The sequence below is a fragment of the Chanodichthys erythropterus genome, chromosome 12, assembly GCF_024489055.1.
Source record: "Chanodichthys erythropterus isolate Z2021 chromosome 12, ASM2448905v1, whole genome shotgun sequence".
NCBI lineage: Eukaryota > Metazoa > Chordata > Actinopteri > Cypriniformes > Xenocyprididae > Chanodichthys > Chanodichthys erythropterus.
The window spans coordinates 37372230-37394589 of record NC_090232.1 but is presented as its reverse complement, the minus strand read 5'-3'; the positions used below and the strand labels follow the sequence as shown (position 1 = coordinate 37394589).

Sequence of the window (22360 nt, the reverse complement as noted above, 5' to 3'; positions counted from 1 at the left end):
AGATTTATTGTAGCCTGTGAAGGACCCGCCTTTGCGGTGTGTAAACCAATCAAAAGACAGCTTTATATGTGTCCAGCCAATGGGAACACTCGTATTAGAACTTCCTGTGTGTTTGTCCCTCCTGCTTAAGTGTCAACAATGGCAGCCGAGGGAGATTTTCTGATGCGCTACCGGGCAGTGTCAAATAAACTGAAAAAGTAAGAGCTAAAATAACATCTTTATATTACTAATAAAAGATTGTTTCAGTGTTAACTTTGGTAGACGATCAGTGTTGTCCACAATATTGAGCGTGACCGAAGAATGTCATGACAACATCACACAACAAACACTAGCACGATGCTAATTAAATGTAAAGAGATACAAAATTAAATTATCCTATTAATGTACGATTTATATATAAACAGCTGATGATTACATCTCGCAGATGTTTAATTTCATGTCAGCAGCTTCGCATAACGAACAATTACAACGAGCAGAATATCTAGTGTCAAATTAATCTCATTTAGTGGTTTTACTATGTCGCTCCTCTCCTTGACATCACAGACGTTTTCTGCGGAAGCCTAATGTTGCTGAAGCAAGTGAACAGTTTGGTGAGTATTGTATCAGACGACTGACTTACTCAGATCCCGTGATTCTGTGTAGCAATGCTGCTAGTCACTGTTTATCATTGCATGACATCTTTGTTCCTCAGGTCAGCTGGCCAAAGAGCTGAAACAGCAGGACTGTCCTCAGTATGCTGCCTTCTGTAACCTCGCCATGGCCCGGTAAATAATCAATTAACTCATGCTTTTGATTTAAAATAAGTAGAAAACTAAAATAAAACATAATACATCTAACATTATGGTACTATAGTGAGTAGAAGTAGAGTCCAAATAATATTTATAATGAATGTTTTTAATATTGTTATAGTGTAAATTGGGTCTTTATACATGAAAATATTTTGCCTTTTTTTTTTTTTTTTTTTTTTAATTGGGGTCCCTGACACTGGTGTCAAAAGTATTCACATTCATTACTCAAGTAGAAGTATAGATACTAGGGTTTAAAAATACTTCTGTAGAAGTTGAAGTATCAACTCAAGCTTTTTACTCAAGTAAAAGTATAAAAGTACTGGTTTCAAAACTACTTAAAGTATAAAAGTAAAAGTAATGTAGGGGAAAAAATGCCATTAAGGACAAAAGCTTAGGCCGTGCCACAGGGGCCTATTGTGTACTCCACCTCCTCAAAAAAACATTTTTCTAAAGGCCATAATGACCATAATGTTATATTAAAATGTTAATGTTGAAAAATTTGGGATGCACTAGGCTACCCGTTTCAGCCGCATATATGTCCATTGAAAATGAACGCATTTTAGTACAATGCAAATACATTAAAGCACCATATATGTGTACTACTGACCATTAACATGGGTTTCATGGAGTGGAAGATATCATGACTAGTTGCCTATAAGTATTCTAATGGTGCAAAAAGTCAAAATTCAGAGGCATTAATAACCTTTATTGGAATGTAAATGTACATCCAAGCTTAACTGCAGAAATTTGTGAGGGCAACGGACAAGAAAAATGCGGGTAGTTTTGGTGTACCCAGGGCAGGCTTAGTAACAATCAGGGCTTGACATTAACACCTGCCAGCTGTTTTCAGCTGTTTCAGTTCACACCGCACCAACAAACGCCAGCAAACTCTCTGTTGGAGTTTGTTGGATAGGTGTTGGCGTTGGTCGGAGTCTGTTTACCCGACTGAACATGTTTAAAGGTGCCATCGAATGTTTTTTTACAAGATGTAATATAAGTCTAAGGTGTCCCCTGAATGTGTCTGTGAAGTTTCAGCTCAAAATACTACATAGATTTTTTTTTTAATTAATTTTTTTTAACTACCTATTTTGGGGCATCATTAAATATGAGCCGATTTATGCTACTGCCCCTTTAATTCTCATGCTCTCTGCCCCCAAGCTTGCGCTTGCCTTAAACAGTACATAAACAAAGTTTACACCCTCAAATGGATCTTTACAAAGTTTTCGTCATGCATGCGGCATGTATGCGTCGGATTATGTGAGTATTGTATACTGTTATATTGTTTACATTCTGAATAAATTTGAGGCTGTGCTCTGTGGCTAACAGCTAATGCTACACTGTTGGAGAGATTTATAAAGAATGAAGTTGTGTTTATGAATTATACAGACTGCAAGTGTTTAAAAATGAAAATAACGACGGCTCTTGTCTCCGTGAATACAGTAAGAAACGATGGTAACTTTAACCACATTTAACAGTACATTAGCAACATGCTAACAAAACATTTAGAAATACAGTTTACAAATATCACTAAAAATATGATGTTATCATGAATCATGTCAGTTATTATTGTTCCATCTGCCATTTTTCTCTATTGTTCTTGCTTGCTTACCTAGTCTGATGGTTCGGTTGTGCTGCTCCAGACATTAATGCCTGCCCTTGTCTAATGCCTTTCATAATGTTGGGAACATGGGCGGGCATATGCAAATATTAGGGCGTACACCCCCGACTGTTACATGACAGTGGGTGTTATGTTGAGATTCGCCTGTTCTTCGGAGGTCTTTTAAACAAATGAGATTTATATAAGAAGGAGGAAACAATGGAGTTTGAGACTCACTGTATGTCATTTCCATGTACTGAACTCTTGTTATTTAACTATGCCAAGATAAATTCAATTTTTGAATCTAGGGCACCTTTAATCGGCGTTTGTTTGGTCGTCTGAGCATCCAACAAACTCTGACGTAATCTGACCTGTTCACGAACCGTTGCCATGACGACGAGGCAAGCCCCCTTTAAAGACAGCTGTTTGATCGCGCCTGCGCCTCACGCGCACACAACAAAGCACTGGAAACGTGACATCGCAGCTTGTTCGTTATGAAAAATAAAATACAGTTTTAAAAAAAAACATATAAAAGGTACAATAGTCTGTAGTGCAATCCGTGCCATTCAGCAAGAGCACTGCTCCACTTCACTGAAAGAGAGAGGTATACCATGAGAGCAATGCAGGTTTACCTTAAGTTTCGTTTTAAATTAATTCGTTTTGGCTTGTTTAGTTACATGGTTGTATATGACTATGTGTCACATAAATAAAAGGGTCGCGCTTAAAAAAAAAAAAAAAAAAAAAAAGTTTAAAAACCGGTATACGATTTAAACGTCTCTCTATCGAACTAACATTACGTTACCTACCTTAATTTGCAGAGGACGAAGAGAAAGCACCCGTTTGATAGCCTAAATGAGCCAGTAGTGTAGAAATAATAACTTATAAGAAATCATCTTTTTTGAGCAATGCCCCCAACACTGACTATTACTGCGTTCACGTCACCTCGTATTTACCGGAATCTTGACATGACAACACGTGACGTTATATTCGGAGCTGTTCACGTCCTTTTGGTCCTTGGACTAGGAATTATGCGTTTCCATGACACCACTATCAACACCTAAATGAATCTACAGCGGTCAGGTGGAACATGTGGGAGATCTCAGAAAACTACCAGCTTACAAGCTGTAATTACGATCTCTACGAGGACGTGAACGCTTTTTACAAGCTCGAATCTCTTAACTACAGGAATTACAAGGCCGCGTGAACGCACCTTTTAGTCCTCCTTGCTGGAGTGTGACGTGATTTGATGTGCAGGTGTGATGGATTACGTACAAACCAATAGGGTGTCAGAATGGTACGTTATATGTTTTATCTTCTCATCCAACCACAATCAAATTCACTCTATCCGGATGGCGCGATTTATCTGGATAGTTTTTTTTTTTTTTTTAAAGCCGGAATGAAAACAAGCCGAAATGAAATAAGAGTAACGAGGCTATTTTTAAAATGTAAGGAGTAGAAAGTACAGATAATTGCGTGAAAATGTAAGGAGTAGAAGTAAAAAGTAAGCTGAAAAATAATTACTCCAGTAAAGTATAGATACCCGAAATTTCTACTTAAGTAAGGTAACGAAGTATTTGTACTTCGTTACTTGACACCTCTGGTCCCTGATCATAATTGGGGGTCTTTGGTAGCTGAAAGATTGAAAGCCTGTGTTCTGTAGAGCATGTTGAAATGTTTTCTCTCTCTCTTCGTAGCTGTGAGCAGACTCTGTTCAATGCTCCAGGAGAAGCCCTGGCTCTGACTGATGCAGCCCGACTCTTTCTGGCCTCTGAACAGGAAACCAGAGCGCTGAGGGCTCCCGGCTTCGATGAGAATATGCAGGCAGCAATGAACTGCTATAGTTTTGCTATTAAGGTATTTATTGCAATCAAATTTATTACAAGTGACTCATGCATATATAAATAAAGGTTTTTAATTTGTAGAAAGTTGGGCTCAGATTTGAATATGCAGTTTTAAACAGAATCAGAAACACCTATAATAGGTGTGGAGTAAGTCATTTACACTGAAAGTGTCTTTTTATGTTCTTAATACAAGTAAAACAATGTTGCTTCTGCTCCGCTTTCTTTGCCTGGCATAGTGTTATTTTAGTATCATTAAGATGCTATTATATTTGTTTATTTATTTATTTATTTTTTTAAATTGGTCTATATAGTTTCTATACATTTTTATTTTAGTTTTAGTTATTTTAATACATCAAAGTGAAACTAAATGAAAATGTTTCCTTGGAATTAGCTGAAATAAAACAAATTTAAGGGGCCGTTTATGCGACACCGTTTTTAACTTAAAACGAAATTTTTTAAAGGGTTAGTTCACCCAAAAATGAAAATAATGTATTTTATTACTCACTCTCATGTCGTTCTACACCCATAAGACCTTAGTTCATCTTGAGAACACAAATTAAGATATTGTTGATGAAATCCGATGGCTCAGTGAGGCCTGCATTGAGAGCAAAGCCTTTCAAACTCTAAAGATCCATAAAGGTACTAAAAACATATTTAAATCAGTTCATGTGAGATCAGTGGTTCTAATTTAATATTATAAAGCGACAAGAATACTTTTTGTGCGCCAAAAAAAAACAAATAACTTTTCAACAATATCTAGTGATAGTCCAATTTTAAAACACTGCTTCATGAAGCTTCTGAGCTTTATGAATCTTTTGTTTTGAATTAGAGATTCGGATCTGCTATCAAACAGCTAAACTGCTGAACTCACATGACTTTGGTGCTCTTATCCACTGATTCGATTCGTAAAGCTCCGAAGCTTCATGAAGCAGTGTTTTGAAATCAGCCCATATAGATATTGTTAAAAAGTCATTATTTTGTTTTTTTGGCGCACAAAAAGTATTCTCGTCACTATAATATTAAGATGTGTTTGGAAGATGAATGAAGGTCTTACGGGTGTGAAACGACATGAAGGTGAGTAATAAAATATATTTTTGGGTGAACTAACCCTTTAATGTGTTTTTTGGCCGTAAATTGACAACGCTGTTTGGGTTTGGTTTTTTTGTGGGCGGAGCCTACCTGATTGCACAAAACAATATTTCTGCAGTAGAAATAAAAAGTTAATTTCGAGTTTATATCTCACAATTCTGACTTTTATTTTTCGCAAATCTGAGTGTATATCTCACATTTTTTAGAAGGAAAAACAGAATTGTGAGAGATACTTATTCTGTCTTTTTTCCTCAGACTTGCATACTTTTTGAAATAAACTCACAATTGCGAGTTATAAAGTCTGAACTGGGAGATATGAACAAATGCAAGAAAAATTCAGAATTGTAAAATAAAAAAATTATAGGCTATGTTTAAAATGTATCTATGTAAAATGTTATAGGTTTAAATATTATTTCTTGCTATAACTGCTATGTATGTCCTCTATGAACTGCATATGTGAATATTATGTAGACTTACTGTTTACATCAAATTCCTGCTTTAATAGTAAACTAATCTTTGCAGGTTTCATCGGTTCAATCTGTGACTTGCAACATAAACATCTGCGTTTAGCTTCAAAGGGCGTTTTCAATGACAGTATTCTATAAAAATTAAGACTATATTTTTTTCATTCCGATTCCGACATCCAGAGGCACAACAAAACATTTTTGTCTTATTCTCTGGATTTTGCACATTTTCCTCCACTTGCTACCGCTATTTTTCTGCGACCACTATGCGCACGCAGCTGCAAGTGATGTAACTGTGATGTTTGCTCCAAATGGGTCTATATTCGCAAAGTGACATCGCCAACTACTGGCCTGGCAGCGTAATACAGCGCTTTTAGTTGTTTTCGCAGATCCGTGTGAACGGGGATCGTTTAGACAATGTTTTCACCTGTACGCAGAAAAACGCAAAGAAAAAACATTTCCATGTTTAGTACATTGTTGTCGTGTAAACTTACCCTTATGTTTTTTATACTTTTATTTCAGTTAACATTTATTTTATTTCAACTAACAATTTATGTTTTTAGTTTTAGTTAATAGTACATCAGTCCCTCATTCACTTACTATTACTGCCTCACTCACAGTTAGAAGAGAGTATGAGGGTGAACAGCTAAACAACCACTACAAGCAAAGCAAAATTTGTTATTAAAGTAATAGTTCACCCTAAAATTAAAAGTTTAAGCTAATTTTCGCTTGCTGCTAGCTGCTATTTCACATGCTTCATGATAAAATGCTCTTAAAAATTGATTAAAATCATTTGAAGAGTACTTCTCTCTCTGCTGGACTAATATAGTAAAAAGCCTAAAATCTTGCAATCACATGCAGATTTTGTGTTTATTTAGATGTTATACTGCAAATATGTACTTATATATTGTTTAGGTCTATATTGAGATGAATCAGCCTGTTATGGCGGCCAGTCTCTCACTGGAGCTTGGCAATGCTCTGAAGGTGAGACATTAATCATTGTAATACATGAGGTGGCTTTCTCCTAATAAATTAATTCAAAACGCATATTCACCTTATTCCACAGTGCTTCGTTGTGATGTGGTCCTGTTTATAAATTTGTGTGTAGGAGATGAACAGACCGGGGGAGGCGATAGTTCATTTCCAGAGAGCTGCAGAACTGCAGATTCAGACCCCAATTGAAGCCTTGCTATCACTGTGGGAAATGGCCTCCTGCAAAATACTGACCCGTGAGTTCAAAAAGAGGAGCGTTTTCCTGTCAGAATGCAATGATTAATTTCATGCATTGAGCTTCGGATGAGGTTCTGCGGTTGTCAGAGGAGTGATGTGATGTTTGATTGACAGGTGATTATGATGGAGCTCTTGCTGTGCTCTCAGAGATGCAGCACATGTGTCAGGAGAGAGGTCTACAGCTCCCCGGCACCAACACCCCTGTCGGTATGAACCTAATGCACCTTCACTACATTCAGTCTTAGTTTTAAAATCTAGGTGTGTGAGGTAAGCCTTTCATGATTATTGATTCATCATCTAATCGTGGTTATTGAAACGAATCACAATTATTTGAGATAATTGTGCCGTTCAAATTTGCAGAGGAATTTAAAATATATATTATTTAGCGACATATTTTCTTAGCGATAGATGCTATTTACACCATGTAAAAGTATCAGTTCTTGATAGTAAATTGTAATTAGATGCTATCTATACTTTATGTTGGCAGATACTATTTGCACCTCAGTATTTTTGTACATTATCAGAATGAAATAATATCATAGTGTAAATTATTATATTTATTAAATTATTAAACGGATGCTGTCTTATTTGGAGAATAAAAACCCTCCCTACACCTTCCCCTAACTCTACCCAATAAACACTTTTAATATTATTAAACACTCATTCGCAGTTTATTTCCACTTTTAGAATATTTATTTAATTTTTACCCGCGTAGATCGTGTTAAAAGACAGGTCTGCGAGCTTTACTCGCTACCGCTGCGCCGCTGAAGATGTCGACTTTCATGCGTCCTTTTTAAAACTTAAGTGGCCCAACCAGACATTGGTGGGCGGAGCTAGTGTAAATAGCGTTTGCCAACAAGGGACGCTATTTGCACTTATTAAAAATAGACACTCCTTTAAAAAAAACCCTACTGTTGTAAAGTACACACAGATAGTCAAGGTCTGCATACGAAGTGAAGGTTTGTGGGTTTAATCACACTGCATTATGTTATAATTAATTTAATTATGTAAATATTAATTTTCACAGCATCAAAGTAAAGCCTTTTTTATCATTTTTATTATTATATTACACACAATTCAGAGTAAAAAATAACATATTTGGCATAGGCTGTCACATGAACAAATCAAAATTAAAGTGCCCCTATTGTTCTATTTTAAAGGTTCCTAATTTTGTTACAACTCTCTTACAACATGTTCACATGCATCCAAGGTCAAAAAACACTTTTATTTTCTCATAATATACCTTCTTAAAGAGTCTGAAAACAGTTCGTTCAAAGAGTCACTCTCTCTAAACTCCTTTCTGTGAGCCTACTCTGCTCTGATTGGTCAGATGGACTAGCCTGTCGTGATTGACAACACAGAAATAAACAAACAGCATCTTTTCGACATGTCGACAACACCAACCAAACTCTTCCAGGCCTCAGCTACAACTACAGTGTTTGAGTAGACCTCATTCGCGGGAAGCCAATGAAGACCATAGACAGGGATTATGCAAATTTGTTACACTGAGTGAGGTGGGATTACTGACCATTTGTTTCAGCAGTTCAGAATCGATTCTTTCTTTTAGGAGACAATAACTTTATTTGTTGTGCACTTTGATCTTTAATCTTTGCAGAGCATTTAACTTCACAAAAAGCTGCATGAAACATAATATTTGAAAAAGCATAATAGGTTAAATTGTTGATTTGAAATTGCTAGTATGACAGTTAAACGTCAGCACAAAATTCATGATCATGACAGGCCTTTTGTGAGGTTTCATGGTCGAATTTGAGTGATTTTCACCAGATTTGCTGTTTATTTAGATTTGATGAATATACCCCGCAATCACAGATTTATAAGCAACGGTCTTATGTTTTATGACTGATATTCATGCTCTTCTGCAGTTTTACTGAGTCAGCAGTCCCTTTAGCTGTGTGGACATTAGCTAATAATAATCATAATAACGGCAAGGAAATGAAACTCGTGCTGTAAATGCTAAAGATTCATCCTTCAGTTGTGTTTATCTTAATTCCAGGTGCATTTATGGATATCATAGCAAAGTGTGAAATCTCCAGGGTATTACTGCTTATGCTGCTTGAGGTAAAGTATATATTTTAAATAAGCTCATCTTGGATAATATAATAATAAATTAGTCCTTTACCATTAGTGTGTTTATTAACTATCCCTAAACATACTATATGTTTGTGTCTGTGTTTCAGCCTCCCCCTCAAAAGCTGCTACCCGAACATGCTCAGACACTAGAACGATACGCCTGGGAATCCTTTGACTCACACAGTCAGGGTAAAACTTTCTAACTAATGGAGAACCAGACAGTGTTTTATTCGGTTGCTACTCTGTATAAACTGGTGTAACTGTCTGTCCTCTAGTAAACTTCCTTCCAGAAAACGTGTTCCTTCTCCTACAGTCAGTTGTGGTATGTATTTAAAATCTATTTATGTAAAATTAGATTGTTAAACATAAACCTGAAATACATTTTTTGGATTGTGAAATATGTAGTATTATGAGTCATAAAATAAGGAAGATACTTACTAAATATACAAATACAACATATACTACTGTTCAAAAGTTTTGATCAGTAAAATTTTTTTAAAGGAATAATTTTATTCTGTACCAATTCAGCATGTTCAAATGATTTCTGAAGGATCATGTGACACTCAAGATCGGAGTAATGATGCTGAAAATTAGGCTTTGCCATCACAGGAATAAAATTAAAATATATTACAATATCAGTAATTTTAAATTGAAATAAAATTTCACAATATTACTGTTTTTACTGTATTTTTGACCAAATAAATGTAGCTTTGGTGAGCAGAAGAGACTTCAAAAACATAAAAAAAAAATCTTAACAACCCCAAACTTTTGAGTGGTAGTATAGGATTTTTATTATTAAACTTTTTGTTGAATAATAAATTCTTATGTTGATAATATAATTTTAATTTGCACTTAAAAATTGTATGAAATTAGAAAAATGCAAGATGGAAGCATTTAGTGGTCTCTTCTATATTGTGCTAGAATGTCTAAAACACTATATACTGATCGATAGAAGAGTTCATATCTCAGATTAAGATGGCTAAATAGTTTGTCTGGCCTGTTTATAGATGGCCTGTCAGGAAAAGGATACAGAATCCCTCAAAGCTCTTCAGACAGAACTATGGTAAGCTTTCTGCATTTCCCACCTTTTTTCAGGCAATTATAAATATTATATTTAAGCCTTTGCATTTAGATAACCATTTTGCTCAACTTCCTCTTTCAGGCCTCTCCTTTCGGCAGAACAGAATCATCTCCTCCACTTAGTGGTCCAGGAGCGAATTACACCCTCCGGTCAGGGCATATGATTTGACGCCATACACCCCCACAAAACACTTCTTTTTGGAACATTCCTATGCCAGTGCCTGGTGCATTTTGCATGAGGACTGTAGAAGGTCACTGAACCTAGTAGAATTGTACAATCACATTGTCTCTTATACGAACATGCCACTTATCCTCCATTTTCATATAATGGTGTAATATTGTGTTTAAAAAATGCTTAAAGTTGTAAAATATTGATGTTGTAAATAATAAAATTACAAGAAATATAATGGCAAGGTTTTTATTTGTCTGATTTACTAAAATTAATTTCCTCCCTGGTTTACACTGTTTGGCTTTGCAATGGAAAAATTAAAATACAATCGGTGAAATAAAAATACATCTAGAACTGACTGAAACCAAACAAAGCAAAACTGGACAACTCAGACAAAGAGCTTCGTCCTTTAGAGGAAATTGAATAATAATTCCCATATAAATGAGTACATTTTGGCATTTAAAAAAAAGCATCTTTTGGAACATTCTGTGCTCTGGAATTAGAATCTTACAGGATGATCATCTGACCACATGAACATTCATCATGCTAATCAAAATAGCTGGCATAGCAACAGGACCCATGATGTTATTATCAAGAAAACCACACAGAAATAGTTCAGTAAATATAAGGGCAGAGTGTTTGTACAAAAAAGCCTACATGACCAAGTGAATGATCACAAACTGAACAGCACCATAATGTATCGCAGTAACAGATTTGACCCTTACCTGGACCTACAGTAGAGAATATCCTGTGCTATTGCCATCTACAACAAAACTGAAAGAAAATGTTAAATAAAATAAACTTCTTTAAGACAGCTATTTCTTAAAGTGCAAGTGATGTTTAAAACTACGCTTTTATAACATATATTTTTCTTTATGTACTTTATATGTACAACTTAGTTTTTTCTTTATACATGTTATAAATACATTTTGTACAATTCGTTCTTGCATATACTATATTTTCATATAATCTTTGCCATTTTTACACAATAACCCCTGCAATAACGTTTGTTCACACCCTCTAACTGCCCTCAGTGCTTTGTGGAACGAGAGAAGATGGCCAATTAAATCAATCCATAGCACTGCTCTAAATAAAAATGCAAAAAAACATTTCTCTTCTTGTTTAGGAATCATCTCTGACCATTTTTTCCTGAAATGCTGAGTCGAGACTTTCACATATTTTGAACTTGTTCAAAAGTTTAAATGAACTGCTGATGCTATGATTTGTTGTGCACATTTCTACATTTTCAACAAAGGCCTGTAACATTCAAGACAGCTCATTAATTTTCGAGTACTGCACCTACACTTTGAAGTAGTACAGTTAGTCATAGTCCATAGTAAAGTTTGCATGACAAAAGAAAGGAATATTGAAGGCTGTACATTAGCACTGAGAGCGAGGGTTAAAGTTTACTCCACTCTCTTGCGCAGGACGATGTACATAATTCCTGTGAAGAGGGTCAGCAGCCAGCCAAACCAGGCCATGATGTAGGACCAGCCATACCAGCCATCCTTCTCACCTCTGTGAAAGTGATCGGTGTAGACTGACAGAGCCACCATTATGCAGAAACCTAGAGGTCCAAGAGAAATGTATAAATGTACAACAAAAATTAATGTCTGTACAACCAGCGTTTTATTTACATGTATAAACTTTGAGATAACAATCCACACTAGTGGTCGACCAAGGCCAATAAATCTGTATTTTTTAATTATCAGCATCGGCCGGCAAGTTTTTCAGTGTCAGACTTTTATTTTGACAGCGATTAGCAGTCATTCTCCATCTTTACTTTACTGTCTTTGTAAATTTGAAAGGATTAGTTCACTTTCAAGTGAAAATTTCTCCAAGATTTACTCACCCTCAAGCCATCCTAGGTGTGTATGACTTTCTTCTTTCTGATGAACACATTCGGAGAAATATTAATAAATATCTCCGGGGGGTTAATAAAGGCCTTCTGAAGCAAAGCGATGAATTTGTGTAAGAAAAATATCCATATTTAACAAATTATTAAGTTAAATATCTAGTGCGACTAGGGCTGTCAAACGATTAATCGCATACAAAATAAAAGTTTGAGTTTGTATAATATATGTGTGAGTAATGTGTGTAATTAATATGTATATATAAATACACACAAATGTATATATTTAAGAGAAATATTTTATTTATGTACAAAAAACTTATATATCATATAACTTATATAAAAATATAAATAAATACATATACTTGTAAATATTTCTCAAATATATACATGGATGTGTTTGTATTTATATATACATAACAATTACACACAGTACACCCACATATATTAGGCAAACTCAAACTTTTATTTTGTATGCGATTAATCGTGATTAATCGTTTGACAGCCCTAAGTGCGACGTCAGTTATGCTTCTTCGTAAGTTGAATACAGAAGGCGGTCTGGCAGAAGTAAGATATTTTACTTTATCACTGTTAAATATGGATATTTTTCATACACAAATGCTGCACTTTAGAAGGTGTTTATTAACCCCCGGAGCTGTGTGGAGTACGTTTATGATGGATGGATGCACTTTCTTGAGCTTCATACTCATTGGTCCTCTCTGCCATTATAAGTTTGGATATATTTATTAATATTTCTCCGATTGTGTTCATCAGAAAGAAGAAAGTCATATAAACCTAGGATGACTTGAGGGTGAGTAAATCTTGGGGTAATTTTCATTTTAAAGTGAACTAATCCTAGTTTTGTCTAAAAAAAAAAGAAAATTGACAAAATATTAGACATAACTGTTAAAGAAAGAAAGCGAACATTATCTGAAAGTATTATAGCATTTACCTTTCTACAATTAGTAATATAAAAGCAAATGCTATAATACTTTAAGTAAAAATGTTTATTTTACAGATTCAGTTGTCCATTTCAGTGTCATTTTTTTTGCATATTGATATATTTCTAATTAATTATTTCTAATTTAGTAAATACATAAAATAAATATAAATTTATTGCAGCAACTGTTATGCATGTGTTATTTACATTTTTTAGTTTTAATTATGAGTGATATAAAATATATCTGCTTTATATCAGGCATCGGTCAACCTGCTCTCTAAGATTGGTAGTCAATGGGGGGCGAGATCTACTTGGTTACAAAGATTCTTCCAAATATCTTCCTTTGTGTACAGCAGAACAAAGAAATGCATACAGAATTGGAACAACTTGAAGGGGAGTACATGATGACAGAATTTTCATTTTTGGGTGAACTATCCCTTTAACCTCAGATTTCAACCTGGTCTCACAGGAAAACTTAACTATGTTTCGAGGTGGCGATTTCATATAAATTCGTACAATTATTAGAAAAAAGTAACCATGCACCCCGACTCCACCCGTAAACTAGGGCGTAAGGAGATTGTATGAAAACGCATGAATGAGATCTGCAAATTCATACAAATTAGCCACCAATTTGCCCAAATGAAAAATAATTCTGAACTGCCATGATTGTGTTGCAGATTTATAGAAGTACAAAACTTACAGGAGATGAGCTGCACAACTCCAGAGATGGTGAACCGCTTTCCTTTACCCAGAGTAAAGAGTTGGAATATGAACACGCACAGAGAGAACACAGCAAACAGGCAAGACAGCACCGCAAACGCCTGAACCACCTGCAGGTAGTCTAGAAGGAAGGATTGAAGGGACGTCACATGAGTGTCCCAGTCTGTACACTGGGATCTATGGTTCTTCTATGGAGGAAAATGTGCCATCCAGGAACTTTTCTATTGCACAAAACGTACTTTATATTGGAAAAGAGTTCTTCAGATTATTAAGATAAAAAAAAAAAAAAAAGGTTCAGTGAAAGGTTCTTTGGGGAACCTAAAATTGTTCTATGGAAATGTTGCAAAACTCCCTTTTGGAACCTTTATTTTTAAAAGTGTACAAGTGGGGGCCACCAGTGAAAATACACAGATGCCTGAAAATGCCTACAGTTTGAATTATTTGTCTTACCTTTCCTGTATGAGGTCGGTATATCCATGTACACCCAGACATCATCATTGTTCTCCATCACCCATCTGCCCCACAGGTCTGTGTAAAGGGTCCTTGTGAACCACCATGCCTGCGAAAATAAAAAAAACAACCTTTAGCTACAAGCAAAATACAACATAGTTAATAACTGCAAATTACTGACTACTACAATGACAGTACAAACACTTACAAATCACAACACACTTTACATTTCATTACATATACACATAAAAGAGGAATAATGTTAACTTACATCATCTATAGTTGCCCAAAAGAGGAAGAATATTGTAGTCAGATGAAGCAAGCAGATTCCTGCCAGGGCCTTCAACATATTCAGAGGATGAGAGGGGGAAACAGGGTGGAACGATATCCTGCTGAAAGGGACATATTATAAGACATAACATCTTGTGTTTAAGACATACTCCACATCAAAAGGTCCTGAGCAATTTATCATCTACCTTATGATGGATGACTGAATGAGAATAGCCACTTTTTGAAATTAAAAAAGTTGTACACACGTACCAAGAGTTAACTGTGTCCTAAACACTGGTGTTGAGGAAGGAGGAGGAAGAGGGGTTTGATGACCCTTTTACATTATTCAAAATGAATGTATGCTCTTCATTCCCACAGTGTGTTTGCACCTAAATCAGGTAGATTTTCCCAATATGCTGATAACAAGCAGCCATGGCCTGTGACATCACCACATTAAAGATGCATGAAACCAAAGCAATAGATAGCAATTGTTTTAGCATCATCTAATAGGGTTTGGGATACTAGCATTGTTTCCACTATGACTGCATGCACAAATATCCAACGACGATGTCATGAGGGAGAAGAAGGCGTTCTTTAATGCCCTTTTCTTAAAGTCACATACAGTAGGTGAACTGAGATGGCATTTAAAACGCTGCTGCTGTTCATACAAACAACAAGATTTAAGAGAAAACACTGTGTTAAATCCCATTAAATTATATAAATAGGCTATAACCATTCAAAGCAGACGTTCTGCCATTGCATTCGTTTTATACACATTGTTTGCATGTTCAAAATAACGACGATGCGATCAACAATGCATAACAGTCTGTTATTTATTGTCTAAAATCCACATTAACCTACATACATTAGACGAATATATGGAATCCTGATCCTATTGCGAAAGCTCCCGCGAATTACAGATGCCCGACACAGAAGGAATTCGTGTAACGTCATACTTTCGAATGCAGCTTCATCTAAAGAATTTTGATTCAATTCTAAATGATCTGTTACCGTTCAAAACATACTTCCCTTTGTGATATGTCGATTCTAATTCTAAAATGGCTTAATTGCATGAATAAATAATAACTTTACAACCTGAATTCTACAGCGATGGCACAGATAATAAAGCTTTACCTTGGGTATTTTTAAGCTCTCAATTTATTTCTTGCTTTTCGTAGCCTATCTGATGACCCACCATCCGAGGATTCGCACTTCCCCGCACCTCGTCCGCTGCCTCGCCCCCCCTCCCGCACTCTTTTGCTGCATAGAGGACCCCACCCATCCCAAGGACTTACTTTTAAGTCCTTACGTATCCCACATCCAGATAGCGAAATCCTAGAACTGTATTGTCGCTTCATGCACGATGTGTAGTAATAGACACACAAACGCTGGTTTCTCTGAATGTCAAAACAGCCACCAAAACATTTTATTCAAATGCCGAACTGCTGAATGTTTAGATGCCTCCTTAAAAGCACTGGAAGTTACACTTTTGCCGCATGCTCAATATTTCTTTGCAAGAGTTTGCGACGTCGTCATCCTGTTACCTAAAGCTGTGATGTGCTATATCTACACCGATCTATCCGCATGCCGCAGCATCCTAACTCAGCTCTTCTGGAGATGTCCGCAGACTCCACACTCGCCCGGTGTCGCACACATAACTGCAGGGTTAAAAAGTGGTAGCACGGGACAAACGCAGCACATGGCTACCCGACAATAGGGCGACATCAGCGCCAGTCAAACCCCATCTCTCCAATCATGATGTAGTAGCGCAGGGGTAGAAAATGATGCGCAGGTATTTTACAGCGGTTGATGAGTCATCTAAAGTACAGGTTTGGAGCGACACCTACTGCGGATTTAATGGAACAGCAGGTGCGATCAGGGCTAGTTTTCTCTGGTGCATTGTGCATTTTGTTTCCAAACACCAAAGCAATGTTAGAAATCGAATTTAAAATGCCACTTCGAGTTAAATGTTATAAATGAATAAAAAATGCAAAGAAGAAGTAAAGTAGAAGAAGTAAAAAAAAGAAGTTTAATGTTTTTTTTCCATTTAATCTTTGCTGAAAGCCTATTTCTAACACTTGTTTAGCTTCAAACATTTTAACAGAGCATAGCCCTTTATGGAATATGCTATAATAACTTTGATCGTACCACCTACACCAGTGATTCTCAACAAGGTTTCCCATGTAATGCCAGGGGGTAAAATATCCGAATATGAATATTTGTATATTTTGAAATGTTCCCATAAAAGAAAAAAGAAGATATGTATAACATAACTGACAATATTACTGAATATGGGACAGGTCAACTAACGTAGTAGTAAATTATACTTGATTGCATTTGGTCGTCACAAAAACATTAATGATACCAACGAGCCAACGTTATTATGGGGTCCTTTGAGGACGTTTCTAAATAGAGGATATGCATCGACGTCACTTTCCCGCCGAAAACGCGCTCCCTCAGCTGGACTGAGTGGCAAAAGAACCTGCTGCGTAACTGGATTAATAGGAGAAACGGCGAAAGCGCGAGTAAAACTAACGAATTACCCTAAAGGTTGGACTCGAAAGTGTTTCTTACAACTTGTCAAATAAATCTAATCCATGAATATTGACATGCAGCCAGGAGTCGTGTTTCCTGACATTTATATGTGCCTGATTTCGACGGCGGGGAAATACATTTAAAGCAAATCTGGCTGTGAATATTTTATATAACTACAATATCGGTAGGTATTAATGCTTAATCACTTATATCAATGTTATATCGTCACATTGTCCAGCCCTTGAACATATATAGTTTTATACTATAGTTTTTGACAGTGTTGTTTATTTAAAAACACCCAATATGCATAATATGGAAAATAATTAATTGATGATTTGTCAACATAATATATAACAATACAATATATAGGGTATGATTTTACCTCAAAATCCAACAATTCGACACAAAATGATAACTGCAAATCCATGTTTCTCTGCTGGAGTCCAGCTGTTTCTGTGAATTGCAGTGATCCATTTGCTTCTTTTTCTGTTGCTTTCTCTAGTTTTTAAATATATACCTCAGGGTTTGTGTCAAATCTATTTGTACAGTCAGTCGCAAAGCTCTTTCCCGTTTTGGATGTGTTTTGTGTGTTTTTCGCGACATTCATGCTGAAAACCAATGCTGCTGCTCAGTCTTTTGCCACTCAGCGTGCGTGACCGCAGTCCTAACGGTCGACGGTGACGTCACGTGCATACCCTCTATATGACAGGGGTCCATTACTCAAAAAAGGTTGAGTTTCACTGACCTACACTGAAAAAAATGCTTTTCTTACTTAGATTTGTTGTCTTGTTTCCAGTCCAAATATCTAAAAAGTCTTAAATCAAGAAGCATTTTCTAGTAAAAATAAAAGTAAAAATTATTGTTTTGTCTTCAGAAAAAAATAAGTCAAAATTAAGTGAGTTTTTTTCTTAAAACAAGCAAAATCTGCTAAATGGGGTAAGCAAAATAATATTGTTTTCAATTTGAAAAAAGATTATTTTGCTTACCCCATTGGCAGATTATTTTGTTTTAAGGAAAAACTTCGCTTTTATTTTTTTTTTATTTGTCTAGAAAATGCTTCTTGATTTAAGACTTTTTAGATATTTGAACTAGAAACAAGACAAAAACTTTACGGGGTTGGAGCTAAACTCTGCAATGGCCCTCCAGGATCGTTCCCCACCCCGATAGGCTGTTTTCCAGATTAGGAAATGATGTAATGCCATAGGACAATTAACTTCAGCTGTGGCTCATAGCGTACATCTCAAAGGCTTCGTTTCCCAACGCTACACTTCTATAGTTCTCAGGCTCGAGAGTTGTCTTATGTTATAGCTCGCTAAGTAGGCTACTGGTTTGTGCGAGCATACTAGCTATAAAATGAGTTAAACATTGATGAAAAGTAGCCTGATTGTATCATTAAGCGAACAGGAGATACAGCTATCCAAAATGAATGTGTGCGGTCATCTCTTAGTACTTTGTGTTTTATTATTGGATTTTCAAGATGTTTTCTGTAACGAATTTGGCCACGACGAGATTTCAGGTGGCGATTTCTTCAAGTTTTGGCGAAACTCAAAACAGCGAAGAAGTGTGAAATCTTTTGGAGATGGAAGACTGGAGACTGGAGATCAGACGCCACAAATTAAACCGCAGTTTGAATGCGGCGGCCGAGTCTTAACAGTGTTTATAAGGCAAGCCGATGTCCTCAATCTCGGAATTTATGAACGTAAGTGTAAACAATCTCCTCAAATTTACTGACAATATTCACAAAATCCACTAAAATGCTAGTGTTTGTCAACGAATAATAACTTGGGGAAATTTAGAAGGAACGTATTTTATCTCCAGACATTATTTCTTAGACCTAACTATTACCTTATACCCAGGCGCGGATTAACGCATAGGCTTACCTGGGTGCAGCCTAGGACATTACCTCGGATTGGCCAGACAATTTTTTTAATTTACAGCGCGGACAAAAAAAGACCCACACTGGCCCATAAGAAGAGAAAAAAACAAAAACACAACAGCTGATTGGATAGATGTGACATTTGGGTCACATCTGTCCAATCAGCTGCTGTGCAAATCATGTCAATCATTTTCATTTACGTCACTGCTATTGCCAGACGACAGGGCGGTAAAATGTCCGAAAGAAAGTACTATAGTGGAGCACAAAAAACGGAAAATACAAAGGTTAAAAGAACAACGTGAACAAGCTATACTGGAAAAATGACCTACATTGACTTGATACTTTAAGGCTTTGGATACATCACGACAGAATGTGGCGAAGTCACGCAGTTTGTGAGGGAGAGATCGTTAACGGCCGGATATCCAAACATTCGCCTGTCATTCATCAAACTCAAATACGGCTTATCACTTGAAACATGTTAGTAGCAGCAACTTTACAAGTCCGCTAATCTTAACCGAGTCCTAGATAAATCTGCGCTATTATTAGGCGCGTATCCAGGTGTTTGTGTGGAGAGCGCGCGCTCGCTGCATGACATGGAGGCGCCGGTGCGATCACTTAAAATACTCCGTCATTTTAGTCATACAGATAAGAATAATATGAACTGTAAAGGGTCTACTTTTATTTCTATAAACTCAGAATAACAGAGAACGTTTGTTCTGCCGTCTCTGGTAAAATGTATAGAAAGTCTGCTTGCTGCTTTTCACTACACACACATAATAATTAGCTACGTGGCATCTGGCAAGTTTTATGCGTGCGCTTGAGCGCTGATTAGGCTATATGTGTGGAGCGTGTGTAAGGGTCAAAAATGAGAGGGGGCTTGGCCAAAAATGCAGCTGCACATTTAAATCTAGTAATAAAGTGAAAAATAAAGTGTTGGTTGCGGCATTTAATATAGATCTGCTCATGTTGCGTTATACTTTTTTACGTGTAATAGCCTACAGCGTTGCGCACTATAACCAATCACACACGATTCTGTTGAGCATACAATTGCAACGGCCAATCAGAGGCGTACAGATTAGTCATTGCTGAAACACCGGAGTTTTGTTCAGTGCGCGAGCTGAACTTGGAATTCTAACTGAATTCTGCTCTCTCGCTAATGCTCTCATGTCGTCATAAACAAATTTGGTGATTGTGCTCTTGATACTAATTGACTAATAAAAACAGGTTTTTGCTCAAATACGTTGTAAGTAAATGTAGTCAATCACAAAACTTAGGCTACTTGATTTCTTGAACGCATGAATTTAAGTCCAGTGCTGAGATTTGCACACTCAAATAATTTAACTTTTAACAAAATTAATCATGTTGGCCAAATAAGAGTCAGAATTGCAAGAAAGTCACAATGCTGAGATAAAAAGTCGTAATTACGGTTTTTAATTTTTTATTTGGTGGTGGAAACGGGCTTCCATAATATAGGAGTAATTCATTCAGAATTTGAAGATCACATTTTTTTGCATTTATGTTGGGATGTGTACAGGTTGCTGATAGGTGACACGTAGCCTAACTATTTCATGACATAGACTCTGTTTTCATGGAGGAATCCCATCTAGCCTAGAGTTGGTTCACCCTCCGCCTATGCTATTCTATATTGGTTTATTTATTATGATTTTCAACTTCACATTTTATCTAGCCTATGTGATATGGTGGTAATTGTCTTATTGTGGAACGCAGAAGAAAATCTGTATTACTGGCTGATTAACCTTAATATTTACGTGTGGACCATGTATGGCACTAAATACATTTTTTTCAGGAAAGCATAATGATTAAGGGGGGGCCTCACACAAAGAGCAGCCTAGGGGCCCCTGACCACCTTAATCCGCCCCTGCTTATACCATTAGTCCTATTTAACTGCAGCGGTTTTCTCTTCTGATAGCACTTGGAAACCTGCTCCCCTTGGACCAGTTAGCAGCGTTTTGTGGTGTTTCCATCAGGACCACACGCACCGATGTCCGCATGCTATTCAGCTATGATTCATGTTATGTGAAACAAGAGGCAAGCTTCAATTCTTTGTTTTCATTTCAGTCATAGTACAAGTGTTACTTGTGCTATTGAATAAGATCTTTTCACTTAATCTTTTGTTTGTCTTTGTTTTTGCTAGGCAACTTTTTTTTTTTTTAAGGTACACTCAGTAATTGTTTATGCTTGTTTTGCTGACCGATGTGACAATCATAATTAATTTAATATTTAAATGAATTGTGTAAAACAAAAAAGAACAAAAAAAACAAAACAAAAAAAAAAACATTTGAAATCTTCAATGAATCGAGTAAATTAAGTCACTTGTCGCCACCTACTGGCGTAACAATGTAAAGCGTTCACTGTGAACTCTTATCCCAGTACTTTAAGTTTGCAGCACAGAAATGGCAACTGTGAACTTTACAAACTGTTTTAAATTATTGCTGCAGAGAAAAAGCAGGTTTAAATTATTCCGGTGTGAGTGATAGTTTAATAGACAAAACGGAATCCTTGTCATTCAGATTGCATGTGTTTGAATTGTGATCTCATTAATCTTGCATGCATATGGGAATATAGCCTATGTATTTTTGTATGTCATTTGCACCAGACCCCCCCATACCCCCCCCCCCCATTTCCGTACTTCCATAATCCATGTCCAGATACCTTGGACATCTATAACTATGAATGTAAACAAATGGTTTCGCTATCAGCCATGTTTTGTATCTCAACTTGTGGTCCTAAATAAGATGACCCTTAAAACAATTCACAATTCATTTTGTTCAAAAACATCCCAGGAATCTGAATATATATTGTCTCTGAGCTGGTATGGGACAGATTATGTCCTGTCCTGTCCTGCAAGTGTGACCCCTCCCTCAGTTGTCTGTAAGGACAATGCCATGGAACTGACTGTTGTTGGTGATGGGACAGCAGATAAACTGTCAGTTGCATGTAAGTATTGAGTAATGGGAATAAACATTCTGTGGTGACTAACACTTGTGGACTTTCTGATGTGTTAAAATCACTTGTTTCCACAGTAAATGGGGAATGGGCACCTCTGCTTTATGTGGCCACTGAATGCTGGCGCAGGGAGCAGTCTAACCAGGGAGAGCTCACTTTCTCGGTTCCATATACAAGCTGTGGTGTCAACTTAAGGGTGAGTTGTGGGGGGTTTTGGCAATATTTATAGATCTGGAAAAAATTCTGATGTTTGGTTTAAATGTAATTCAGGGTGGTCACTTCATTCTGGATTTGAGATCAAAAGACAAAATTACCTCACTGTCCTGTCCATATAAGCCAAGACCAGTTTTTCCAGTCAAGGACTCAGGGCTTTCTAAGATGACCCAACCACTGCCACACAA

At 36.5% G+C, this 22360-nt stretch overlaps 2 protein-coding genes across 3 annotated transcripts; one reads left to right on the top strand and one right to left on the bottom strand.

The window, feature by feature from the left end:
- The first annotated feature begins 21 nt into the window (after positions 1 to 21).
- f8a (coagulation factor VIII associated) lies at positions 22 to 10601 on the top strand. Of its 2 annotated transcripts, XM_067404905.1 has the most exons (12): positions 22 to 197; positions 544 to 590; positions 692 to 764; positions 4080 to 4239; positions 6695 to 6763; positions 6888 to 7008; positions 7124 to 7216; positions 9024 to 9088; positions 9208 to 9289; positions 9376 to 9422; positions 10108 to 10163; positions 10263 to 10598. In XM_067404905.1, exons 1-12 carry the CDS (start codon positions 139 to 141, stop codon positions 10342 to 10344), a joined length of 954 nt encoding a protein of 317 aa, XP_067261006.1. In that variant the 5' UTR covers positions 22 to 138; the 3' UTR covers positions 10345 to 10598. The 2 variants fall into 2 exon arrangements, with proteins under 2 accessions (XP_067261006.1, XP_067261007.1); XM_067404906.1 differs by lacking the exon at positions 6695 to 6763 and having other exon boundaries at positions 10263 to 10601.
- A 1107-nt stretch (positions 10602 to 11708) lies between these two features.
- Positions 11709 to 15742, bottom strand: emp1 (epithelial membrane protein 1). The gene is made up of 5 exons (XM_067405046.1): positions 15716 to 15742; positions 14583 to 14700; positions 14312 to 14420; positions 13842 to 13982; positions 11709 to 11916 (listed from the first exon to the last, which is right to left on the bottom strand). Exons 2-5 carry the CDS (start codon positions 14658 to 14660, stop codon positions 11756 to 11758), a joined length of 489 nt encoding a protein of 162 aa, XP_067261147.1. The 5' UTR covers positions 14661 to 14700; positions 15716 to 15742; the 3' UTR covers positions 11709 to 11755.
- Positions 15743 to 22360: the final 6618 nt, after the last annotated feature.